This window comes from Meriones unguiculatus, chromosome 19 (assembly GCF_030254825.1).
Source record: "Meriones unguiculatus strain TT.TT164.6M chromosome 19, Bangor_MerUng_6.1, whole genome shotgun sequence".
Classification (NCBI taxonomy): domain Eukaryota; kingdom Metazoa; phylum Chordata; class Mammalia; order Rodentia; family Muridae; genus Meriones; species Meriones unguiculatus.
The window spans coordinates 15,423,875-15,451,156 of NC_083366.1; the positions used below are offsets into that span (position 1 = coordinate 15,423,875).

The 27,282-nt window shown below is 44.8% G+C and overlaps 1 protein-coding gene across 2 annotated transcripts in view; it reads right to left on the minus strand.

The window, feature by feature from the left end:
• Optn (optineurin) overlaps positions 1 to 21,312 on the minus strand; it is a 45,547-nt gene extending 24,235 nt beyond the window's left edge. For both annotated transcript variants that reach the window (XM_021643603.2, XM_021643602.2), the window contains exons 1-4: positions 21,180 to 21,312; positions 11,523 to 11,699; positions 10,518 to 10,720; positions 2,617 to 2,799 (exon numbers count right to left, since the gene is read on the minus strand). In XM_021643603.2, coding sequence (XP_021499278.1) covers positions 2,617 to 2,799; positions 10,518 to 10,720; positions 11,523 to 11,688 — 552 coding nt within the window. In that variant the 5' untranslated portion in view covers positions 11,689 to 11,699; positions 21,180 to 21,312. The remainder of the gene's footprint in view (positions 1 to 2,616; positions 2,800 to 10,517; positions 10,721 to 11,522; positions 11,700 to 21,179) is intronic.
• Positions 21,313 to 27,282: the final 5,970 nt, after the last annotated feature.

A 27,282-nucleotide genomic window follows, 5' to 3' on the forward strand; every position in this document is an offset into this window, starting at 1 on the left:
TACACACTGCTTGGGTTGGCCGATTCACTTGGGTTACTTAACTTTACAGAACTTAACTTTGATAGCTCTGGCTTCAAATTCTGTTCTCAGAAGCTAAATCATGGCTTCTGGCAGGGAGGTAGACCAGATCTCTGCAACCTATGTCCAGAGTTGTTCTCTCTGCTTGCTCCCTTAAATATTTATTATTGATTATATGCACGTACTTATTGGAGTGTAAATGAGTGTAGATCAGTGCAGCTACCAAGAGGACAGAAGAAGGCGTCAGTGCTTTGGAGCTGGAGGTAAAGGAAGTTGTGAGGCACCCCATGTGGGTGCTGGGAACAGAACTCGGGTCCTCTGGAAGGGCAGTGTTCTTTTAACTGTGGAGTTGTATCTGCAACCATCCCATCCCTCTTTTTCAGACAAGCTTTCCTGCGTCCCAGGCTGGCCTTGAACTGGCTATATAGCTGAGAATGACCTTGAACTTGTGATCCTCCGGCCTCCACCTACTGAATCCCAGGCTTACAAGCTTATGCAGGTACACCCAGTTTATGTGTACTGAAGATGGAACCCAGGGTTTCACTCATGAAGCTTAAGTTGCCAGGCTTAAATGGCTAGTGTTGGGTTCAAAGGAAACTCCAATTCCCAAAACTACAAAAGGCAGTAGATGTGTCCAGAAATGACAACTTGGCCCAGCTCAAGCTGGACTATAGAAGGGTTTCTGAAGGTTAGACAAAAGCCAACATTCCTCTTACGCTCTGTTCAGTAACTTATGATCTGGGGTTCCTGGCTGCCAAAGGGAGTCATTTCTCTTGCCTCTGGGAAACAGTGTTCTCATTAACATATACGTATACCTGCATAGCAAAGCCCATGCTGACGCCAGGCTCTTAAAGGCCCTATTCACAAGAGCTGTTCCGTGTCTCACCTCAGGCATCCCTCCTCCCATACCCTAAACTCCCAGGCCTGCCCTAGCTCATGAGCTTCCCTTCCCCCAGCTACTTGCCCTCCTTAGAACCCACATGATTTTCCGTGCTGCCCTGGCCCACTCCCCTTCTCTTACAGATAACCCAGGCCGTGTCCAGTCTGTTGTTGTTTTGTTTTTTAAATCTGGACTCTTCCAGGTGCCTCTGGATATTTTTTCTCTCTTATTCACAATCAAACCTCCCTCCTAATAATGGAGTGCTGTTTTGAGGTTTCTTTACTGCACCCCCACACACATCTAGGACAACCCTTGTCAGTCACTACACACTTAAAAATAAGTCTCCAAACGGGTTTTCTCCCAAAGTTAGGATCATCCACTGCCTCCAGATGAAGTGATGGTTATTGCGAGTGAAAACGTGCTTTACTTTGTTTCTGTGAGCTGGGAAACTGTCCTTGGCTTAGGAAGAGTGTGGCCAAAGCCTCCCATGCCATCTTTTTGCATTTGTGAAGACTTATTCCATTAGCTTACTGGACTATAACGTGCTCACAGATCCTGCTGATCTTAGTCTTAGTCCTTTATTCTCTAACAAACAGTGCAGGCAAATTTATAATGGCAGCTGGCTTGGCAAAACTTAATAGCCAATTTATCTCTGTTACATTGTTACTCCTCATTATTTGGCTTAACTGCACTGACAGCAAATTGCAGTAATTGTTTCATGTGTCCCCTGGAGGCTTTGAAGCTTGCTTCATATATCCAATCTGCAACACCCACTCTTACCCACTGAGCTACACAACCAGTACTTTTTAGTTTTGTTTTGTATTTGGGTTTTTGAGATAGGGTTTCTCTGTATAGCCTTGGCTGTCTTGGACTCGCTTTGTACACCAGGCTGGCCTTGACAACCAGTACTTTTTATCACAGAAATGGTATCTATTGTTATTTGTTTATGTTGGGTGTGTGGCGATGCATGTGCCATAGAGCAGGTGCCAAGGTCAGAGGATAGCTCTGTGAAGTCAGAGCTTTCCATCTACCTTTATGTGCGTTCAGGGACCAAACTCAGGTTGTCAGGGTTATGTGAGAGGCACACCTTTGCCATCAGTCCCCCTTATCTTTAATTATCATGGTTCCTCACTAGACTTTGGAAAGAGTCTATTATATACCATTAGAAGCAGTTTAAAGGTTGGTGAGATGACTCAGCAGGTTAATATACTTGCCACCCACACTGACTAGAGTTCAATTCCTTGGACCCACAGCACAGGACAGAACCAATTCCTGCAACTTGTCCTCTGTCTCCACACTGTTACAGCACTTGTGTAAAAAATAATGTAAGATGTTTAAAAATCACCCAGTTTGATCACAGTTTTGCTCACTTAAGTGATCTGTTCAACACAACTTTAGCTCGGAAAAAAAGTTTATGCTTATGGTTTTTGTTTGGGATATTTTGTTTGTTTGTTTTCAGATCAGTCAGAAAAATGTCCAGTTTAGAAGGACACATTTGGGGTGGGAACTTTATCTTTTGTCCGAAAAAAAAAAAAAGGTGAGTGATATTTTTTTCATTTAAGCTAGGACAACCCTTGTAGGCATCATATTACACTTAAAACTGGGAGCCAATTTATTGCTCCTCATAATTTAGACTGGCTGTGTTGATGACACATTGAAGTGTTATATTTTACGTGTCTTGGAGGTTTGCTTCCTACAAAAACAACCACAATTCTTACAGCCATCCTGATCTCAACGAAGGAGTCTTCCGAGGAGCCACTGGAGTTGAGTTTGAGCTGCAGCTCTGAGACGATGCCCAGCAAGTCTGCCTTTTCAGCCTGAAGGCGCATCACCTGGGTCTTCAGCTGCTCCACTTCCTGCTCCAAGTCAGCCCTGGGAAGCCTGCAACCACCTTCGAGGGCCTGGGGAGACCAAGAATAAGGCATAAGGTGAATGCACAAAGTCAAACCAAAGGTCTGGCCAGCAAACATCACAACGTTGTGTTCTCTCTCTCTTCCTCTCTCTCTAAAAGCAGGATATCATGTAGCCCAGATTGGCCTTGAACTCAGAGCTGAGGACGACACTGATCTTTAGAGGCTCCTACCTCTACCTTCCAAGTGCTGGTATTTTAGGCATGCACCACTAGGCCCCATTTTATTTTTGTATGTTGGGGTGCACATGTGTGTAGGTATGCGTGTATGTAGAGGAAAACAACCTTGGGTGTCCCTCCTCAGGCGCCACCCACCTTTTCAGTTTTTGTTTTGCTTTAGAGACAGAGTCTCTTATTGGCCTAGGACTTGGCAAGTAGGCAAGCAAGCCCCAGGAACCCGCCTGTCTTTGCATCCCAAGCACTGGGATTAGACACACATCACCATGCCTGGCCCTTTCATGTGTCCTCAGGAGATTATACTCCAGTCCTCAGCACTTTCTTGGCTGAGCTGCATCTCCAGCCTCATGACTGTTTTTAGAAAAGGCAATTTGCTAACATCTTTGTTCCCTATATTTTAAGTAGAAAATTCTCCTTGTTATTTAACAACTTATTTTGACACAGTATATAAAATGAGAATCTGGAGGCTAGGGATACAGCTCAGTGATACCTTGTCTTAAATGTGTCCAACCATAGGTTTAATCCAGAGAGCCACACATACAAAAAAAAAAAAAAAAAAAAAAAAAGAAATTCAGAGTAACGTAATGACAAGAAAGGCTTCAACCACATACTGGAATGATGGGTTAAAATCATGAGAATAACCAACCGGACTTTGACAATGGTAGACTCAGACACCCTAGTTCAAAATTTCAGAAGACAAGGACAAGAGCTGTTAAAACTCAACCTTCTGCCTCTCCTCCCCACAAACACCCACTTATCTCCATGCCCCCCCCCCCCCCCCCCCCCCCCGCCTAGCACATACAGTCAGAAGCCAGAGCACCAAGAATGCCATCTGGCTAAGTGACGGCAAAATAAGGAAAGGTCTGTGGTTCTTGCAGTATGCTAGCTGCTGGGTTTGCTACTCTCTGATGGTGCCGTAAGACTGAAAAAAGAAAACGTGGGAGGGATAAGAAGACAAAAATGAAAGATGAAATTTTCAAAGATGAAAAAAAATTAAAATTCAGCCTATACTGAATCAATGATACACATTAATTAATATTGTACACATGTGAAATATAAACACAGTATTTTGAGTTCACCCTCTTGTAATGACCACCTACGACAGCAATGGAAAAACAAGCCTGTTCCGATGGGGTGCTTTTTTTATGGGGCATAGGGAGAACTGATCACTAGGGGTGTGATCCTAGCAGAGTCTCTGAAGTACTGGCCTCAGCCTTCTTGGGTCAGAAGGAAAATGTGCAGGCAGATCTCTGTGAGTTTGAGGCCAGCCTGGTCTACAAAGCAAGTCCAGGACAGTCAGAGCTATTACATAGAGAAATCCTGTCAAGGAGGAGGAAGAGGAGGAGGATAATGTGACACCTGTCCATATAGTCCATGGTCTCTTCTATGACCTTCCAGGCCTCCCTGGTTCCCACCCCAGGAAACCTCTATACCCCGATGTACAAGACACCATGCTTTACTTCCGTTTTCAAACATATTTGTTTCATCTTTTAAGTTATTCTCTTTTTGTGTAGTCCAGGCTGGTCAAGAACTCATGCAATAGCCTGGCTAGCCTTGACCTCACGATTCTCCTGCCTCAGCTTCCTATGTGCTAGAACAAGAAGCATACCTAGTTCACACTCACTTAAATGTCTTCAGATTTTAAAGAAGAGTCTTAATTCTCAGAAACCGCAATTAAACACAATCTACAAATTCTCTAAGCAAGTCATTTAAATATGTGAACCTAGACTGTAGTCACTCTTGCTGAACTGAGTTTTAGCCTTTCCATTTCTCTGCTTTCTCTGGCCATGGACCACGTGGTCCATAAAAGACTAACATCATTGGGATAATGCTGTCTTCTGTGAACTAGCTCTTGCTGGGGAACCATCAGGACCTCCCAGAGAAGCAACTTACAGAGAACATGAAGTCAGGCTGCAAGAAGAGGCAAGAGTCCCCAAGTGATGGCATTCAACAATGGGTCAGATGAAAGCAACAAACTTTTTTGTTTTGTTTTGCTTTTTGAGACATGGTTTCTCTGTATAACAGAGCCCCAGTTGTCCTGGGACTCTGTAGACCAGGCTGGCCTCAAATTCAGAGATCCATCTATCTCTGCCTCCCAAGTGCTGGGTTTAAAGGTGTGTGCCACCACACACTGAGAAAGCAAAAAATTTAATTAGGGGTGGTAGCATGTGCTTTTAATCCCAGCACAAGAGAGGCAGAGACTGGTGTATCTCCGAGTTTGAGGTCAGCCTGGTCTACATATCAAGTTCCAGGACAGCCAGGGCTACACAGAGAAAGCCTACCTTGAAAGAAAACAAAAATGCAGAAAGAGGAGTCTTCATTAGCTTGAACCAGGAAATGCATTTGGCAACAAACACAGAAGACTCTGCCTTATCAGGAATCTTCACCCTTCACTACTCTATTTATATTTTATAGAATTCTTAAAGCCTTTTGTTGTTGTTGTTATTTGTTTGGTTCTGGGGATTGGACCCATGGTCTTGTGCATGCTAGGCAGGTGCTCTACCACCGAGCTACACCTCAGCCCAAGCATAAATGTATTGCTTTTGTCTATGTGCTCGGTGTACGCATGTGTATGCATATGTGCAGGTGTGGGTGTGGAGGCCAGATGCTGTTAGGATATCTTCCTCAACTGCTTCCCTACCTTTTATTTAGCTATTTTAGTTTTACCTTAGTATCTTGAGATACTGTGTCTCACCGAACCTCACAATTCAGCGAGTCTAACCCAACCAGGGAGCCCACGCCACCTTGCACCTGTCTATCCAGGGCTGGTTACAAACTCACCTTGCCACACCTGGCTTTTGTTTTGTCTTTATTTTTGTTTGTTTATTTAAGGCAGAGCCTTGCTATGTAACCCAGGATGGCCTGGAACTCATTATGTAACCCAGGCTAGACTCAAACTTGTGGCAATGCTCCAGCCTCTGGAGTGCTGGGATCATAGTTTTGTACCAGTTCACTACGTGTAGTCTTAGAAACACAAACAAACAAAAACCCAGGCAGCTTGGCATGGTGGTGTGCACCTTTAATTCCTGCACTTGGGAGGCAGAGGCAGGTGGATCTCTGAATTCAAGGCCAGCCTGGTCTATAGAGTGAGTTCCAGGATACCTTCAGCTATACAGAGAAACCCTGTCTGGAAAAAGCAAACCAACAAACAAAACCAAAACCAAACCCTAAAACTGGAGGGCTCTGGGCAGGTTTCCATCTGTATCAACTGTAATGAACACTAATAAAACACTGACTCATTTCCTCAATATTCTTTTGGCCCCAGTTAATACAGCTAAAGCCTTACACATTTCTTTTCCCTCCACAGAGATTATACATGCTCCTTAAAATCATAAGCAGGCTTTTCAGCAAAAACACCTCTTCTCAGATCATGTAAAACACCAGCCGGTCTGAACCAGGGAAGGTTCTAATCTAGGAACAAGTAAGATCCAATAGCCTTTGGGGAAGCTCAGGCAAAAGGACTGTTACAAATGCAAGAGACCAGCCTGGGTTACGCAGTACAATTGTGCTGAAAGATAAGGGGCAGGGAGGGAGGAGGAAACGAGAGCAGAGAGAGTAACTAGCATTTATGATTAATTCAATCATCGACAAAAAACAAATCCTAACAAAACGTCCCTATAAATTAGGCTTAATTTCTTAATTTCAATTCTTCCGCCCCAACTAAGTATACCTAAACACATCAACTATTATAGTACACACACAAACACAGACAAATACACACACCTGTAAGCTCCATAAGGATAGGAACACATGCACTATTCCCAGGTAAGAATGGATACAATGGTCCATGTCAAATGCTGACTTAAGTGTTCCACATGAATTAATTTACTCAACTCTCACACTTAATCAATGAGGAACAAAGAGTAGCCAGTTAGAATAGAACCAAACCAGGAAACCTCAGAGCCAAGGTTTAATCTAGGCCTTGGGCCTCTACTCCATCTGGTTTCCTAATCTCAATGGTACAGACAGGCAACTGACTGTGAACTATAAAGGCTCAACTGTTCTGCTGGGGCAAAGAGAAGAAGCCTATAATAGAACAGAACTGGCAAAAAAAAAAAAAAAAGTCAGTGAAGTGATTCCTAATGATATTCTTATGCACAGATCAGTGCCTAGCCCAATCATCATCAGAGGCTTCAAGAGATGCATAGCCAAACGTTAGGCAGAGCTCAGGGAACCCTACGAAAAAGGGGAGGGAGGATTATAGGAGCCAGCACAGAATCAACTAAGCAGGAATCATTGGGGTTCACAGAGCCTGCATGGACACGTATTGAGGTCGTTTACCTTGGATTTTCTGTGGGGCTCCTAACAGCGGGAGTTAGGGTGTCTCTGACTCTTTGCCTGCTCTTGTGACCCCCTTGGGTTGCTTTGTCAGCCTTGACATGGGGGTTTGTGCCTAAGGCTCAACACATCTTGTTCTGCTGTGTTTGCTTGGTATCCCCGGAAAAGCTACTCTTTTGTGAAGGGGAACACAGGAGCAGTGAATCTGGTGGGTGAGAGCGGGGCTCGGAGGAGCAGATGGAGAGGAGACCGGGGTTGGCATGAATTATATGAGAGAAGAATGAATAAATAACTTACTTCAAATGATTCTACAACTATACTTAGTAGAAGGGCAGGAAACAGCTTTAAACAAGGTCTGAGGACCTGGGATAGAAGGCCGTGACATTAGAATCTCCCATCATTAGGTTAATTTTCTGTTCCTAAATCATAAGGATCTTCCAGTTACCTGTGGGATATCATAAATCCACTTACTTGGCCATAAAATACCTCGTATGAGAGCTCTTGAAATTCCCCTTTGTTTTGCTATTGACATTCTCCATTCTCTGTACTAAACCCATGATGGCTTATCTCTCCCATCTCTATCTCAACTCTGCTATTAGCATCTACCCGATTTGAGCTCTTGCCATTGGCCTCATGGAATATAGTCCTTTGTGTTTTCATGGACCCGTTCCACTGGCCTAAAAATGGGCTGATTGTGATGGTTAACCTTGCCTGTCAATCTGATTAAATAAAGACATGCTTGGGAAATTTGCAAAGCACAGTTCTCAGCATGTCTGGGATATGTTCCAGGCATGGTGGTACACGCTTGTAATCCCAGCACTCTGGAGGCAGAGGTAGGAGAATCAGTAGCTCAAGCCGGCCTGGGCTACATAGCCAGACCCTATCTCAGACAACAGAGTTCTTTGAGTGGGGTTTGGGGATGGTTCAACTGATAAAGCACACACCTTGCAAGTGCAAGGGCCCAAGTTTGATCTGCAGCATCTGTGTGAAAATTCTGGGTGCAGTGCTGTGTGCTTGTAATCTGAGGCTTCTTATGTAAAGATCCCAAGGGATCCCTGGGACTTAATTGGTGCGCTTCAGGCAGTAAAAGAACTGTCTAAAAGGAGAAAGCTAGCCTTCTTGAGGATGACACCTGAGGGTTTCCTATGACCTCTGCATGTGCCCCCCCCACAATATTGATACAATCTTTTTCTAAGTAACTTATCAAGCTTTATAAAATTTTCCTGTATCATTCCATTACGTTCTGTTTGTTTTACTTCTTTGTTTTCATTTTTATCTGTCCACAGAAAAGAGAGATTAACAAAATTCAGAGTAGATTCTCAAGAAAAATCATTAATACCTGAAACAGCCCAGGGCTCTGTCCTCTGAAGGATTAAGTGTGAGGTTTGGAAGGAAATGGGACAGTGGTGTCATCTAGATGATGCCGGAGCCTTGGAGGATCAGCTCAAAGCAAGTGGGCTCTGGTTTGTCCTTTGTTAATATATCTGGTGTGCATTCTCAGGGGTGAATGAATTTCACAGGACCTTTGGGTCAACCAAATGTGACCATTTTCCTCTTTAACCACGGCAGCCTGAAGTCAATGTCACATATCATAATATGACACTGATAAATCACTTTTCAAAGGCAAACCACAAAGGGAATAATCACTATTTAAAAGGATCCCAAGGCCAAAGAGTAAACATTCAAGGTAACTTCTAAAATCTAATTTTATATCAAGACTATAAACTAACAACAATTGGGTGGTTCTAGGCAGAGGTCCACCTACCGTTTATAATGAATATGAAACACTGAGTTATAACCTGAATATGTTTTTAGTTTTGGGGTTTTGTTGTTGTTGTTGTTGTTTGGTTTTGTTGGTTTTTTTGAAACAGTGTTTCTCTGTGTAGCCTTGGCTGTCCTGGACTTGCTTTGTAGACCAGGTTGGCCTTGAACTCACAGAGATCCACCTGCCTCTGCCTCCCCGAGTGCTGGGATTACACATGTGCACCACTGCACCTGGCTTAGTTTTTTTATTTTTATTTTTTTGAGCGAGAGAAAGTCTCATAATGCCCAGCCTGGCCTGTAACTTACTATGTAGTCCAAGCTGGCTCTGAGCTCTTGGGTCCCCCCACCTCAGTCTCTACAGTGCTTGGATTACACTGTAATTATATGCGCAATTATATGTTCGTGTAGGTATGTCCACATGTGTGTGAAGGTGCACATGTATGTATTATGGAGGCCAGAGATCAACATAGGATATCTTCCTAGATCACTCTCCATCTTAGTTTTTGAGACAAGGTCTCTCTCACTGAACCTGGAGCTTAATGATTCGCCCAGCTGGCCAATGGCTTTCAGGGATCTGCCTTGCCCCTATAGCTGAATTTACTGGCACACACCTCCGATTCCAGACTTCACGTGAGTATTGGAGATCAGGTCCTCATGTTTGCACAGCAAGCACTTTACAATCCGAGCCATCTCTCCTTACAAACATCTCTCTCCAACAGAGACTGTATGTGACCCAGCCAGTATTTCCAGCAAAACCACATAGCTTCTAAGACCATGTAAAACATCAGTCCAGCCTGAATTATGGAAAGTTTTGATCTAACAGGCCAGACTAATAAGATTCTACTGCTGTTGTATAACAGTTTCTTCCTAGACAGAAACGTTCCTTCTTGCAGGAAAGCAAATAACTCAAAACAGCTTCAGGAAGTCCCTGAAACTGACCAGAATCACTAGGTCCTTTCCAGACAGAGAAAGCAATAAAAGCTACGAGTTTTTATTTTATTTTATTCCTTCCTTAGAAGGAAGAAAGCTGAGCTACAGAGACTCTGAGAGGAGAAAAGTACAAAGAAGACTCTAAACCAAACCAACTGGCTACCTGAAAGAAGCAGAAGCCAGCTGAGGTGCCCAGAAGAGGTTCACACCAGAGTCACTGGGAAAAGATACTCCAACTTGTTGAGCTGCCTGCAGGCTGTGCAGTGTGCACCAGGTTTCAAAGCTTTTGTGAGCTGCCATCCATGCTGGGGTGGGCCTTGGTGATGCCGCTGTCTTTGAGTCATTTCTGCTCCTGTAAGTGGCCCCTAACCCCTACTCCTGTAACTACCCCTAATGAAACTCACAGTTCACTAAGCTGAACTTTGGTGGTATCCATACTTTGGTCTGTTGTGGGTTCCTTGTCTGGGGTGAGTAGATGTGTGTGTCATGTCTCCCCAGGAAAAGTTTTGTCACACAGCAGCTCTACATACTAAGAAAATAAAATCTGAATCATGTACTCACTTCAAATAGCCTCTCTGGTTTGTCTTTTAGTTTCTCAAGCTCTTTCTTCAGTTTTTCATTTTCATGACTCAAGGCCTTCAGGCGTTCCTTAGCCTCTTTGCTCTGTGTCTCAAACAACTGACGTTCTTCCTTCTGCTTCTCTGTCCAGGCCGAAAGCTCCTCAAATCGCCCTTTCATAGCTTGATTATTTAGCTTCATGGCTTCTGTTTGGGGTTCAGAGAGAGGGAGTCACCCACCAGGGAATGGATGGAATTTCATGAATCAGCTCTCCCCTCTGGCATTTCAATACTCAGGGGCTCTGGATCCACACATGACCCAGTGCCCTGGGTTGGGTCTGTCAGCAGGAAAAAGATGTGAGCAGAGTTTGCTCACAGACAAGCTAGAACATCATTGCTAGTCCTTAAAGGCATGGTGGAATACTGAGGGAGGGTGTATCATTCTTTGATTACGATGCTTGATTAGCCCTGGCTTGAGATACCAGAATATAATCCCTCCATTGAAAACAAAGTTTCACTGTTTTGCAGCCCAGGAAGAAGTTGCTATGTAGCATATAGTAGCACTAAACTTGGAATTCCCCTGCCTCTGTTCTGGAGCTAGGATATAGCCCCACATTATCATGATTAGCTCAGAATGCTTTCTCCTGACAAGCAATATTTACACAGACACTCCTCTCTTTTTCCTTTTAAATGGGATAAATGTCATTATACTATTTCCTGAGGTGGAGTACTTTATTTATTTATTTTTGTTTGGTGATAAGGATCCATCCTAGAGTCCTGCCATGCTGAGCAAACTTTCTATTACTGATCTACATTCTCAGCCCCTAAACAGAATCCTTTCCAGTCTGACCTGTAAACAGACATACACAGAAAGCCTCTTAGCCCTACCCAGTGTCTTACTGCGCTGGTTTCCCTTGGGGAAACAGGCTGAGAAAGGACTCCCTTGCAAGCCTTCTTCAGAAGGGATGGTGTTTCCTGAGTGGAGAGTCCAGACGACAGCCCCGCTCACCTTTCAGCTGGTGGTTCTCAACCAGGAGTTCCTTCATTTGCTGCAGCAGCTCCTCGGGGGTGAATGTGTCCAGACTCGGGTGAACCATAGTGGGAGGTCCATTTCCAGGGGTCTCACAGGGGCTGTCCCCCTTCTCAGTCAGGCAGCTCAGGGGTTGATGGGACATGGTAACAGGTCCTATGGAAAAGCCACAAGCTAAACAGATAGCTGTCGCCGGTCCGCCACAGGCCTCCAAAAGGCCCACAATTCTGTTAGTAACAAGCAGTGGTTATTCCCAAGGTTGCTGGCTTTCCCTCCAGTTGCACTGTGAAGGATTCTCCTTGAAACATCCAGTCACACCGCCCCGCTTCACGGGACCATGTGTGGAAAGGGGTAGAACTAGGAAGGAGTGGGCAGCGTAGGATGTGATAATGACCAGGATAGTATCTGCAGCTTTAATGAAGGATTACTACATAAACGCCCTGAAACCTTCAAGTTCAAATATCCCTATTTAGAGTGAACTGTATTATTTTGGGGTTAGATCTAAATGAAGCTTTTAAAATCTCCATTTTTTGTTTAGTGAAAGCTATTAAAGTCTCTATAGTTTATACTTACTGAAAGCTATTGAGTTCTGCATATTTTATGTCTGTTGAAAGCTATAACAATTTCCATATTTTATCTTTGATTAGAAAGGAAGGCGATGTTTATTTCTGGCAATTCCTAGGCATGGTGTGTGCTGAAACACTCTAGCAGGTGTGCTACTTTCTACTCTCCATCACTCAGCTAAGGGAGCAGTTGTAACAACTTGCCCAGGGTCAGAAGTGGCACACAGCAAGGCTGATGCGAGGACAGCATCTTAAAGTACAAGAAAGGTGTGAGCAAAGTTTTATTTTCATTTTGGCTTTGATATTTATCAGTGCATATACATGAAACACTAAAGAAGCTTGTTACCTACTGCATACGCGGGAAACACTTTATTTCATAGACATGTCAATGAGAACACATAAATAAGAGTAAATGCCAACTATACGTCTTTATTACCTGCCACTCAGGCAAACATAAACATCTTTCCAATGACTGGCTATCCACACATTTCAGGCAAAAAGAATTATCTTCACACCTCGTGAAAATGATAGCTATACCCATCAAGAACGACCCTGTTCTACAAAGGCAAATGACTGAAGTCCAGAGTGATGACTTTAAAAATAGTATTTCTTGTTATGCTCAGGATGCGAGGCTAAGCACTGCACTCAGGGTCAGCCGCTTTGGACCCAGAGAAGAGCATGTCTGGTTGCATGCGGGTTGATGCCCCAGGTCCCGCCTCTGAGAAAAAGGTATCGGACGGGTCTGATGCTCTTTGGGTGGATGACACCTAAACGAATATCAGTACAAAGTCCCAATTTACTTCTAATATCAGAGATCAGACCTCTACTCTTGCCTGATGTGTCTAAAACAAAAAGGGGGAACTGTAGAGAGCTGCGGAATACTATGCCTTAAAGATGGAGCTGGTTTCCACCTTCCACCTTCCCGATGGTGAGTGCTCTCTGTCATGAACAATTCCACATTTGGCTAAGGCTGAGGATCTGGCTTGCTTCCATGTATGTGGACCTATCTGCATTGCCCATGTGGCATGCCTGGGTTGGCTACCCAGAGGCTATTTAAGCTGTGGGCTGGCTTTCCCCAGGGTCAGATGATTGTTCAAGGTTTCTGAATAAACTGCATTGAAAAAAAAAATAGTATTTCTTGGGCCTGGAGACATGGCTCAGTATTTGAAAGTACTCACTCCCCTAGCACCCACGTCAGATGGCTTGAAATTGTCTGTAACTCCAGCTCCAGGGGCTCTGGTGGCCTCTTCTGGCCTCCATAGACACACATACACACATGGCATATATTCACACATACAATACACATACACATAAAATTTTTAAAAACTTAAGACTTTCTCTGATAATTAATTATAAGATAATTTTAAATCCATATGCAACAAACAGCATCAAGTGACCGTGCTTGCCCTACAGCAGTGGTAAAGCAGGGAGCCGCCAGTGCCACAAAAGGCTTGTGGCTTCACTTGGGATGAAGAAGTCACGTGGGCATGTGTTGGTGAGCTCTTCCTCTCTCTCAAGAGGCAGGCAGGTGTCCTACCTCTGAGCTGAAGCCCAGCGCACGGTGTTATTTCTACCTGGAGGAGAAGGCTTTGCTCTCAGACTGCGGGCTCCGCATGACCGAGGTGCCCACGCGGCTTCACGGAGTCCTCGCCTGCAGTGTGTGGAATCAGTCCCTTCTGACGGGAGAGCTACCCTCTCTGCTGTGTAACCACGTCATAGCGTTAGTGTGCATACACAATACCCACAGATGAAAATAAGACCAGATGCGCAGAATGAAAGCTGCTTTCCCTGCCCACAGGAGGCAGGATCCTTGGATCTCTGCAGGTGCTCTAAAATCAAGAGTCTGGCTTCCAGACTGAAGAACTGGGGGGTAAGGCATAGTGCTATCACTGATGGGACTGAAGGTGGACTGTGTTCCTTAAAGCATCTGGCTGGAAGAACAGCATCCCATGAAATACATAAGGAGGATGGCAACTTTATTTTAAATTTATTTTTTATATTAATCACAAGTTATTTACTTTGTATCCCAGCCATAGCCCCCTTCCTCATTCCCTCCCAATTCCACCCTCCCTCCCTCATCTTTTCCCTGCCCCTTTCCAAGTCCACTAACAGGGGAGGATCTCCATCTGACCCTAGCTTATTAAGTCTCTTCAGGACTGCCTGCAATGTCCTCTTCTGTGGCCTAGCCAGGCTGCTCATCCCTCATGGGAGGGGAGTGGAAGAGCTCGCCGTTGAGTTCATGTCAGAAATAGTCCCTGTTCCCCTTATTAGAGAACCCATTCGGACACTGAGATACCATGGGCTATATCCGAGCAGGGGTTCTAGGCTATATTCATACATGGTCCTTGGTTGGAGAAACAGTCTCATGAAAGGCCCCTGTGCCCTGATATATTTGGTCCTTGTGGCTCTCCTATACTCTCCAGGTCTTACTAACACCCCCTTCTTTCATATGATTCCCTGCACTCTGCTGATGGTTTGGTTATGAGTCTTAATATCTGCTTTGATATACTGCTAGGTAGAGTCTTTCAGAGGCTGTCTGTGGTAGGCTCCTGTCCTGTTACTTGTTTTCGCCTACATCCAATGCCCATCCCATTTGTCTTTCTAAGTGAGCATTGGTCATCTTACCCAGAGTCCTCTTTCTTGTTTATCTTCTTTAGGTGTATAGATTTCAGTATATTTATCCTATCTTATAGGTCTATATAAGTGAGTATATACCATGTGTGTCTTTCTGCTTCTGGGATACCTCACTCAGGATGATTGTTTCTAAGTCCCACCATTTGCCTGCAAATTTCAGGATTTCCTCATTTTTAATTGCTGAGTAGTATTCCATTGTGTAAAAGTACCACAGTAAAAGTATCCATTCCTCAACTGAGGGGCATCTGGGCTGTTTCCAGGTTCTGGCTATTATGAATAAAGCTGCTATAAACATGGTTGAGCAGATGGGAGGACGGCAACTTAACAGAGGGAAAACACTGACAAAGCATTGCTTGCTTGTGAGCCTCTTGCATGGATATAGTTTTTACCTAACGGAACTGATTTAAGATGCTTCCACACACCCTTTCTGGGTAAAGCCCTATTTCTGACTTCCCATAAAATTCATTTTTGCTGCTGAGTATGATGGCCCACACCTGTTCATTGCCTTAGGAGGCTGAGGCTGGAAGAACACATTTTAGACCATTGTGGGCCACATGGTGAAAACCTGCCCCTACAAGAACACTGGAAAAAAAAAAAAAAAAAAAAAAAAAAGAAGCAGGGCTCTGCTAGGTGAGACAGTAGAGGAATCAGTAGTACCCACAGCCAGCTATGTGGCCTTGGGAGGCACCTGAGCTCCGCAGGCAATTTACTGACTCACAGTAGATAATGCTCTTCATGGTTCTCAGCCTACCAACCCTAAAAAGTATGCTTAACTATCTAGAGAGATCACAGTCCCACCTCCACCCTTCAACACAGGCATGCACAGTATCTCTCACCCCCTACTCCCTGCCAGCCCTGCCATTACACCAACCATTCTCACAAATACATACTCACCTAGTCACATTGTTGTCAAATGGAGTAAAAAAAAAAAAATTAACTCCATAGTTCAAATGTCATGGTGAATAAGAAGCTACCGGTAGAATATAGTGAAAGCATACTTAAATCCCAAAGCCTTTAAACATTTTTTATCCCATCTATGTATCCATCCATCCATCATCCATCCATCACGGTCTGTGTGTATATGAGAGAGCACGCATGTACACACCAGCATATGCTGACTATATGAAGGTCAGATAACAGCTTTCTTCTTTCCTTCCATAAATCTGGGTCCCAAGGATAGAAATCAGATCATCAAGCTTTGCAGCAAGAGCCTTTACTTGTTAAATCAACTCACTGGAGTCTGAATGTTTAAGTCTTTAACTTCCTCTTGAACTACATTAAAGTGAGCAAACACAGAGTTACATATTTGTCTTTTATGTATTTTCAGGGATTGAAAAGGTTATTGCAAGGTTCCCCCTAACAACAATTCCTCATAAAAATCCAACTGATCTAGGTATGAAGCGCCACTTGTAGGCAAAGATATTTAGTAAGAAGGGGAAGGTGGTACATGCCTATAACCCAGAGGCAAGAGGAATGTCTTGAGTTCGAGGATAACCTGCTATACATGTGAAATATCTACTGGTAGAATGTAGTGAGGGAATACTTAAATCACAAAGTCTTTAAACATTTTTATCCTGTCCATCATCCATGTATCCATCTATAACACAGTGAGTTTCAGATCATCAAGGTCTACAGCATGAGAGAAAAAAAGGAAGAAAGAAAAGAGAATTAGCATGAGACAAGCAAGCCAAAAAATTTTTAGACACACAGGATGGTACAAGCCTGTAATCGCAACATTAGGGAAGCTGAGACAGGAGGGTTGCCAGATGTTCTAGGCCAGCACAGCAAGCCCAGATTCAAAGTAAATAAACAAAAGATATTTAACAATGGAAGGTTACAATAAGGAGCACAGGATTTGTTAAGATTTCCTTAATGAGAGAGACTGGGAACTGGCAAGGTAGAAAGTCAGAAGCCGGGCTGGAAACGTGGCTCAGAGCACTGTTGGTTTTTCCAGAGGCCCCTGGTTCAAGCCCTAGCATGCACATGGCAGCTCACAACTGTTTGTAACTCCAGCTCCAGGGGAGCTGACACACATGCAAAACACCAATGTACATAAAATAAAAACAAAAAAATCCTTTTACAAAAAAAAAAAAAAGTCAGAAGCAAAATCGCCAGCTTTTATTCCAGGTTTCTAGCCATGTACACCCTTATTCTTTACTTGGAGGTCAAGTAATTAGGGTAATGTATAGACATGAGCTTAAATCTCATTCCTAAATTGACCTTAATCTACTCTGACTTCTTATTGAATACAAGAATGTCTGTGTGCTTTCCACGATGCATGGCTGCCCAGAGTGGGCTTAGATCCTTAGAGCCATGACTCTCTCTCTGCCCAGCCTCCAGCCCCACCCCAGCAGGTGCTGTCTCTTCCATTACAGGACTGCTCTGACAGCCAGAGGCCATGTGCCCAGCATTATCTGCCTCATACTAACTTCCACCTACTGGACACTAGTAGATCTCCTTTTTTTTTTTTTTTAATCCTTTTCAGTTTTACAGATTAAGTATTAACAGGTTCAATCCCTCCATGGGTAAATGAAAGTTTTTTTTTCTTTTTTAATACTTATTTTTATTATTTTTTATTCAAATGTAGATGTGTGTGTTCCCATGTGGGTATACGTATGTGAACACAGGTACCCTCAGGTGCCAGAGGCACTGGATCCCCCAGAGCTGGGGCTTCCTGGGGTGGGTACTGGGAACAGAACTCAGATCCTCTGGAAGAGCACAAAGTGTTCTTTACTGCTGGGCCACCTGTTCAGCCTTGGTAAATTCATTTTAAACAATGAAATCCTATTTCCTGAAGAGAGTCAGGAGTTGTCTGTGGTAAACTGAAGTTTCCATTCACAAAAGAGTTGGAGGGGGCCAGCAAGACAGTTCAGAGTCCCAGGATCCAGTATCAGAAGAAGAGGCCTGACTCAAGCTGTCCTGAGGGCTCCTCACCTGTGCCAAGGCCTGTGGGCATTCACTCCCATACCGACAAGAGAACATATGAATCAAAGGGAGGTTGAGTAGATTCTGTGACCACACGACTAAACCCATTATCCCCATGAAAAAGGAAGGTAGGAGACATACACATCTTACTTCTGGAGTGAGGGAAGCCTTGGGGTAGCTTGCTAGGAAGGCTAGGAAGGCTATGTGAGGCTATTTCATGCCTTAGTAATACATGAAAAACAGAAACAGACTTAACGCAGTTTGAAGGCAGGAACATGGGAGTAAGGCTTCCTTCTCTCCACTCCCCTTCTCCCAAATCTAAAGGAACCATCAAGTCCAGTCACTTTTACCTCCAAAACTCTCCACCTTGTCTCCAGCCTTAAAGGATTAAGATCGGGCTTTTATTTTGCCTATGACTGGCAATGTTCAACTTTCCCCTATTTTGTCTGTAGTGTGATACACACAAAACTTAAAAAATTACCAGGTCCTTGTTAAATGAATTTTAATAGCATTCTTCCCTTTCCATGTCAATCCCACTGCAATTGAGGTTTTCGGGAGTTACTTTTTTTATATTTCAGGTTCTGGGCTTACTAATCCATATGCATCAATGTCACCTCCTGTCACCAAGCTACAAATACCACATTAAAGGGCTCGTGGTTTCATGCATTCTTGGCCTCTGTGTCCTTGTCTCTGCCGTGTCCTCTGCCTTGGAAAGGTCTGGCTCCCACTTGGTCTGGCACACACCCACGGGGCAGTTTCAATGTCCAGCCTGAATGTGACATTTTGTGGGGAAGCAACTTCTCTGAGCACCTAACAGCCATTTGTATTTCCAGCTCCTCAGCCCGCCCAGCAAGTACCATCTACTTTCTCTTTCTCTTTCTCTTACTAGAGACGAGCACATAGCAGCCTCCGGGTAAGTGTTGTGGAAAGGAGAGACAAACACAGCCTAATGAGGTCTGTTTAGGTCTAACACCTGTAAAATGCTCCCTGCTGTGCAAGTACAAACCCCTCCTTAGTACTGCTTCCAGCCTACTGCAGTTCTATGGTGTTTACATCCAGATTCTTGAAGTCAACTTTTTAAACTTATTTTTAAAACCAGAACTGTTTTTCTCTACCACTGCAAAGGATCTGTGTATGTGTGTGTGTAAAATGGGTATGTAATATATAATGTATATTCTAGCACCTCATTATTGTACACATGCCAAAGCAGAAGCAAGGAAAGCTTTCATAAATTTAATTCAGAAAAAATATTTTTGGAAGGCACGTTGGTACACACCTTTGATCTCAGCACTTGAAAGGCAGAAGCAAAGCAGATCTCTGTGAGTTCAAGGCCAGCTTGGTCTATGAAGGGAGTTTCAGGCTGGCCAGGTAAACATTGTGAGACCCTATCTCGATACCAAACCAAAACAAAAAGATTTTAAAGATCACAGAGATGGCTCAGTGTTGGTAAAGGCACTTCCTGCAAGCCTGAGGATCTGAATGGGATCCATGGATTTCTCACAGACTGTCCCCCGCTGTCTACATGAGCACCATGCCAAAGAGACAAGCATGTGTATATATGCATGAACACACACACACACACACAAACATGCATGCACACAAACATACACAAACACAGAATTAGTAAACATAAGAAAATTTAAAGACTTTAATTTCCATTTTTGGATTTTGATTTTCCAGAAAATCCAAATAATTCACTAATATGCTAAGTCTCTATGACAAAATGTCAGGAAAGCAGAGTTGGGGATTAGTAGGTACATTTCATTGCTACTTAACCATGTCCATGCAGTAGCCACCGAGGTTAGAAAAGGGCATCAGATCCCCCAGAACTAAAGTTACAGACAGTTACAAACCATCATGTGGCTGGAATTCAGATCCTGGTCCTCTGGGTGGGCAGCAAGTGCCCTTAACCACTGAGCCGTCTCCCCAGCCCCATGACACACCCCAGCCCCACTACACATGCTTTATTCTAACACTCAGAAACATGAGATTCGTTGATGGTGTGAAGCCAGCCTGTTCATCCCAAAAGGCAAATTTCTTGCTAAAATCCTCATACACAACAATATCTCTGATCTACTGACCCAACAGGAGAAAAAGCTCACTCTGACAAAGACTAAGCCTTGGAAGGTAAGGCCACTCCACATGATTACCTCTGGTTTTAATAAAAATGTGTAGGCAATCACAGAATTCTGGAATTCTGTAGAAAACTGTCCTCATGCTCATCACTGTCTGATTTAAAAATTCTTGAAAGGACTAAAAAGCTCCATGGAATCACTCACCATGTGCTACTTAAATGAGGGAGTTCAGGAGGAAGGTAATAACCAATTCCTTTCAAGTTTAATTTAGACTCACAAAAATACAGCCTCTCTCTCTCTCTCCCTCTCACACTCACTCACACACACCCTATAATATGCAATTCACAGGCCAGTTGTAAAAACGAGTTACTTCCCTGGCATTGCACACAATATAGAACACAAAGTGCTGCTCAAACTGGCTCCGTGTAAACAGATCAAGCAGGCACACATCCACAATTAAACCCCACTTGTCCAATCCCAGGGCAGTCTGTGGCAGTGGCCTCTGCTCTGTCCAGCTCTCCCCCATTTTCAGCCCTGAGGCAATGGGGCTCCCTACTGCTCTCCCTTGGTCAAAAGAGCAAAGGGGCTGCTTCGGAGCTCGTTCTGAAGGCTCAAGTGGGCCAATACTGCCTTATATTATTTTCTTGAGGCTCTCCATGACATTTTCCATCTCAACCTTAAACACCTCTGGCACACATTCCTACACAAGAGCCCGGTAGTGGAGGCCGCACCAGGGGCTGGGTTCTCATTTCCTGCCAGGGCTTGAGTACTGCCTCCAACTTACGCATCGCCTGTGGTGAAAACAATCTTTCCTTTAAAGTTCTCAGCTTTACTGAATTCATTCTCATGCTCTCACATTCTCCCCGCCCTGCTCTCTCGCTCCCAAACTTACATAGCTGTATATACACGCATGGATCTAGCACGCTCTCCCAGATAAACACGATAGTTTATGTACCCTTCTGTACGCCTGTCACTTCGGTAAGGGGTCTGCTTTTCACTGTTCCTGGGCGACCTCATCCAGAGTGCCTTCCTTCCCTGCGACAGTACCTTTAGCCACTGCCTCCTTAAAACGAACTGACTGCTTGCTCAATCGCTCTCAACCTGGGACGTCACCTTCAAACCACCTCGGTGAACCGAACTGGAAGTCACCTGCGGCCGCCAAGCCTGTGTTTTGCCATCCTAGGCAAAGAGGGGTGTCCTCTGGGGGGCGGCCACCCCACCCCCCGCCGCCCTTTCACACCAGGTCAGGACCCGCCTGGGCCTTGGAAGCCTTCCCAGGGCAGCCGTCCTACAGGAGGGCCGCCCCAGCTTCGTCACCCTCCCCGCGGCAGGCTCCCGGAGTCCGCGGCAGCAAGGAGAACCGCTGCCACGGTGGACTGGAGCCCGCTGGGGAGAGTCGCCGCGCTCGGCCAGCGCCCGCCACCCCTGGCCCCGCTCACCGGCCACCGGGATCCGCTCTCCTCGGGTCACTGCTTCGTTGACATCTTGTCCAAGTACCAGAGCTCTGGATGCTGACCGCCGCCAGGGACCGGCCGGGGGCGGCGACTGGGCAGCTGGACGGTGACGCGCGGCCTCGCGACCCGCCAGGCGCCGCTCAGCTGACCGCAGCGCCTGCTCCCTCCCTAGTCGGGGAATTTCCCAGACCACGCCCACTCGGGCACGCCCCCGGGAAACCACGCCCAACGCCCCGCCCCTAATCTATTCCTGAACCCTGTGATCCATCCCGGTCTTTAGTTAGGAATGGAGCTCTGGCTCGCTCAGAGTGAATTGGGAGAAAACTGAAGGGTCAGACGTAAGGCGTTAACTACAATAAACTACTAGACAAAACGAGCCGTGTCGGGCTTCCTTGCGTCTGTAGAGAAAGATCAGAATCACATGGGGTCTCTTGAGCTATCCTGAAGGGTCTCAGGCATCCTCAGAGCGAGGCCGTTATCTTTCCGCCTCTCTGCTTTTCTGCCCACTCCCACCTGAGTGTGTGTTATTAGGCATTTCCTCTGGCTGATCCTCTATCCTCTTTTGGAGGCTTTATATAAAAACCAAACAAGAAAGGAAAGAAAAAAGAAAAGAAAAAAGAAAAAGCCTGCGAAAAGCTTCCGAGCTCTCGTGCGACCGCATCATTAACCTCTGGCTGCATCAGCTGACCCAGGCAGGTGAGGTTGATTTGAATAACACTCAGAAAGCGGGGTCTTAACTAGGACGGGGCTATACCAACTGTAGGAAACCTCTGTGGAGACCAGAGAACGGAGAGCTAGAAAACAATAGAGAACCGCCCTGGTTTGCAGCCCCAGTCCCTGAGAAGTCATCAGCAAGGTGGCATCGCAGGACACAGATGGCATTTGATCAGAAGGGTAAGCTCCGGGCAAAGCGTTGCCTTGACAACCAGACCCCGGCGAAAGGTAAGTAGGTAGAAACTGGGCCTGGTTCCTGGGTGGCTCAGAAGAGAGCATGAGATCAGGTTTTGCGTTCAAGATCAAAGGGATGTTATAACCAGGGAAGAATTTGTTTACTCATGAGGGGGCCACAGCAGAGATAAGAAACAGGTGATTGTAATTGCAGACGAACCTGCTACAGGTAGGAAAGAAAGGCCCTCCTCAACACCAGGAAGAGACAGCGGAACCCTGCCCCGTCTTACATAGACCACATCACCTGCTGTCTGTCTGTCCCAAGACCTGGCCTCAAATGGTAACCCTAAAGCCGGGAGAGAAGGACTGAGAAGTTGTGTCAGGGGGAACCTGTCATTTTTCGGATATTCTCCACAATCAACACGGACGACTTCTATGACCCTGTCACCTCTGTCCACCACCAACCGCTTGTGTTTGCAGAGGATATCAGCCGAGTGTCCTTTCCTTCTACTGAGCCCTCCTGATACTGTCTCGATGTGGTGGCAGATGCCACAGGTCAGAATGCCACCCCACGGATCTGCTCTACCCTCCCAGTGCCAGCTGGAAGCCTCAGGCTCTTTTACCTTAGCGGCTGTCCTGCTAACCTGCCGTAAATTGGGGCTTGAGGAGCTCCTCTTTGGGTTTTATTAATTAGCCATGCAGCTTGCAAAACTCAAGGAAACACTTATATTTACCAGTTTACTATAAAGGCTTTTTGTTTGTTTTCAAGACAGGGTTACTCTGTGTAGCAGGTTGTCCTGGTCTCACCTCGTAGACCATGCTGGCCTCCTTTCCCTGTGTATTTGGATATCTAGTACCTCTTGGGTAGATGATGTTACCTATTATTTTGAAGCTCTGGATCATCATAAGCACCACATGGTAGCACTTACGGAATCCTATTGTTGGGCTTCAGAACCAGCTTAAGCAGCTGAAATGCCTTTTGAACCAAGGGGAACCAGGTTCTCACAGCATCCCTCGGACCCTACTTGCTGCAGGCCGTGGCTGGCACACCCTATCCTCAACCCTGAACTCTCCAGCCCAGGGGTGGGGCATCCACAGAGGCTCTTCATTATATAATCCAGATATTTTGGTCCCCCCTTTTTCTTCTTTCTGAGGTTCTTCTCTCTCTCCTTTCTTTCTTCCTCTCTCAGGCACCCACTTTTCTGTCTCTTCCTGCATAGCGACCATTCCTTGGTACCAGTGAAACTGCCCAGAGCTGCTCCTAATATACCTGCATTTAAACACTTTATGGTGTCTTGAATTAGCTCATTTCACTGCAGAATGTTTCCTATCATCTGCTGTCATTTCACCGGTGCAAGAATGCTTATCAGCTATAATCATGGAATACTAGCAGCAGGAGGACCAGAAATTCAAAACTGTGTTTGACTGCTACTACTGCTGAGAGAGAGGGAGAGAGAGAGAGAGAGAGAGAGAGAGAGAGAGAGAGAGAGAGAGAGAGTTCAAGGACAGTCTGGGTTACAAGCCACTCCCTCTTCTCCCCCTTTCCTCCCCTCTTCTCCCTCCTCCCCTCCTCTCCTTTCTTTTCCCCTCCCACCCTCACAGATAGTTAAGCTGAGTTGTTATAACTTTTTCTTGATTCTATTTTAAATGATGTTTAGGTGAAGTAAAGGGAAGCTGTGAGGATGCAGGGAAGAGCTCACACTGGCTTACCAGGGCCTTGAGAGAGAGGGCAGGAGAGGCAGCTTCAGGGAGAGAAAGTACTCAAGGTACTGCTTGACACACACACACACACACACACACACACACACACTCACACTCACTCACGAGCTCCTTAGCCACATGATCTCTGCGATGTTTATCTTTTTGTGTGTCATTCTTGGGCAGTTATCCAAGATGACCACAGTGCCACACCCTGGACCAGAAGTTCTCTCCTGAGACCCAGCTGGACTCTGAAAGTGCTTATAGGGACTTCTTTGGCTCCCCTTGCTGAACCAGAACCGAGAGTGATAACACAAACTGCACACCTATTTAGTTACACGTCTATTTAGTTACATACACTGTTTTTTTTTTTCCCCAGGGTCTCACTTCATAGTTTAGGATGGCTTGGAATTCACTATGAAGTCTGCTGACCTGGAGCTTGCAGCAATCCTCCTGTCTCAGCCTTCCAGGTGCTCGCTTAGCATATTACCAGCCCAGCCTGTTGGAGCTGATGAGCTGCACGATGGCTGCTGCTTTGGCTTCCTCCTCTCCTTGTTTTTAAACAAAATCTCAAACATTCGAGTTTATGAATAGACTCAGGAGCCAGATGCTGGGGTGGAAGCCCACTACCTCAGAGAGGCAGAGAAAGCACCCAGCTGACTTTCCTTCTCAGCCAATGACCCACAAGGAAAAACTCCTTCCCCACACTTCCTTAAATACCCTTCAACTCAATGTCCCTCCTTCCTGTGTTTTCCTATGTTCACTCCCTGTCAACTAGTTGCTTGCTCTGCCTCTTGACCTGTGGTTGACTTTATTTAGCTCTTGTTTAAAGAAAACTCTTAGTGTCTTTCAGTGACTTAATTATTTCCTCTATGAAGGAACCCTTCTCCATTGCTGGTGGGAATGTAAACTTGTACAACCACTTAAGAAATCAATCTCAGATTTTCTCAGACAACTAGGAATAGTGCTTCCTCAAGATTCAGCTATACCACTCCTAGGCGTATATCCAAAAGATGCTCAGGTATACAACAAGGACATTTGCTCAACCATGTTTGTAGCAGCTTTATTTGTAATAGCCAGAATCTGGAAACAACTCAGATGTCCCTCAATTGAGGAACGGATACAAAAATTGTGGTACATTTACACAATGGAATACTACTCGGCAATTAAAAACAAGGAAATCATGAAATTTGCAAGCAAATAGTGGGAACTAGAAAAGATTATCCTGAGTGAGGTATCCCAGAAACAGAAAGACACACATGGTATATATTCAGTTATAATATTAAATTTAATATTATGATATTCAATAATAAAATGAATATTAAACATGTAAGATAATCATACTAAAATCTTACACCTAAGCAAGCTAAGGCAGAAGGAGGACCCTTGGTAAGGTGCTCAATCTTCATTCATGAAGAAAGGCAAATGGGATGGACATTGGAAGAGGGAGAAAACAGGGAACAGGACAGGAGCCTATCACAGAGGGCCACTGAAAGACTCTACCCAGTGTTATGCCAGGTTCACGGGACCCTCAGAGACCACCAGGAGATGACTCGATGCAATTGCAAGAGAGCTTTATTACGAGAGCGATCGAACTCGGGACCCAAGTCTCACTGGCACAGCAGTAGAGAAGTGGGACCCTGAGCTATGAGTGAACAGGATTTTTAAAGGGGAAGTCTGTGAGCAGGGGGTTTCCATGGCAGCAAGCAGGGGGGCACAAGCCTTGGCATTACAGAATTGGGTGAAGTTTAGCAGGGCGGGGTGACCTTTTCTGAGGCATATAATCACAATGGCTAAGGCATATAATCAAAATGGCTATTTTTCTAAACCATATCTGAAACATTGGGGAGAATTTTCCCACCTGATTCTCAACCAATTCCCATTGATTATTGCCAAGGAGTTTGTCTCTATTTTCTATGAAGCATTTATTCTGTTATATTTCCTGCAGGCTGTTGCTAGGAGAGTTAACTTTGTTTTCTGCCAGGTGTACATTCTGTGATATTTCCTGGTACCTGAATTCAGTTCCCAGTCAAGATCTTTATTTCAAAATGGAGTTATATTTAGGCTATCTTAAGCTCTTCACCAGCAGGGTATCAAAGCAGATGCTGAGACTCATAGCCAAACTTTGGGCAGAGTGCAGAGAATCTTATAAAAGGGGGAGATAGAAAGACCTGGAGGGGACTGGAGCTCCACAAGAACAGAACCTAAAAATCTGGGCACAGGGGTCTTTTCTGAGACTGATACTCCAACCAAGGACCAGTGATGGAGATAAGCTAGAACCCCTGCACAGATGTAGTCCATGGCAGCTCAGTGTCCAAGAGGGTTCCCTAGTAATGGGAACAGGGACTGCATCTGAAATGAACTCAGTGGCTGGTTCTTTGATCATCTCCCCCTGAAGGGGGAGCAGCCTTGCCAGGCCACAGAAGAAGACAACACAGCCACTCCTGATAAGACCTGATAGGCTAGGGTCAGATGGAAGGGGAGGAGGACTTCCCCTATCAGTGGACTAGGAGAAGGGGCATAGGAGAAGAAGAAGGAGGGAGAGTGGGATTGGGAGGGGATAAGGGAGTGGGCGACAGCTGGGATACAAACTAAATAAACTGTAATAAATAAATAAACTTATTTTTAAAAAACTCGTAGGTTAAAGGTGTGTGCTAGGGCTGAGCCATGCCACAACAACAAACAGGTTTTTCCAGTTCACAACTTCAGGGTTCACAATGAGATCAAATATCCTGCAACATCTCCTTTCCCTCCTCCCCTATCCGTCCTCTCCCTCTCCTCTTTCCCTTCTCTCTTTCTTCTTTGACAGGGTCTCATTATATATCCCTGGCTGGCTTGGAACTTGCTATGTAGACCAGGCTATCTTAGAACACATAGAGATCTGAGTTCTACCAGTTCTGCTGGGATTCATGGCCTGCTTTACATTAATTAATGTGAGAGCTGCTTCAGAACTTCTGGAGGTGCAATGTTCTATAAGCTACATACATGTTGCTCTTTTTTTTTTTTTGCATCAGCAATTTTTCTCTTTGTGTTTATTTCAACAGTTCTCAAAACATTTGAGTGAACTGAGCCTCCTTTAGTAAGCAAAGGACCTGAAAATAATATTAAAAAAATGAACAGGTAATCTTCAGTTTCATCCATGACACAGTTGTGGTGATCCCTGATCTCATTCCATACTTTGAAGCACCCAGTCTTTTCATATAGTCTAAAAGCTAGAAGAACAAGAGTATATTTGTGGTGGAATGTATTGTCACTTGCTGATAACCAGTTGAAATACCATTATTTCCTTGTAACAGCCTTAAGAAACAGCCTTTTAAAGGTGTGTGTCTGTAGCTCTTATCCCCTGCTATATATAATACGGCTTACATAAAGGATGACAACACCACAATAATGTAAGCATTAAACATCTGCTGTATGGAAAGATTTTTTGCTCTAGTACTAACAGCACAGAGTTACAGCATATTTTTTACACTTAATTGCAGGTTTATTGACTATGGCAAGT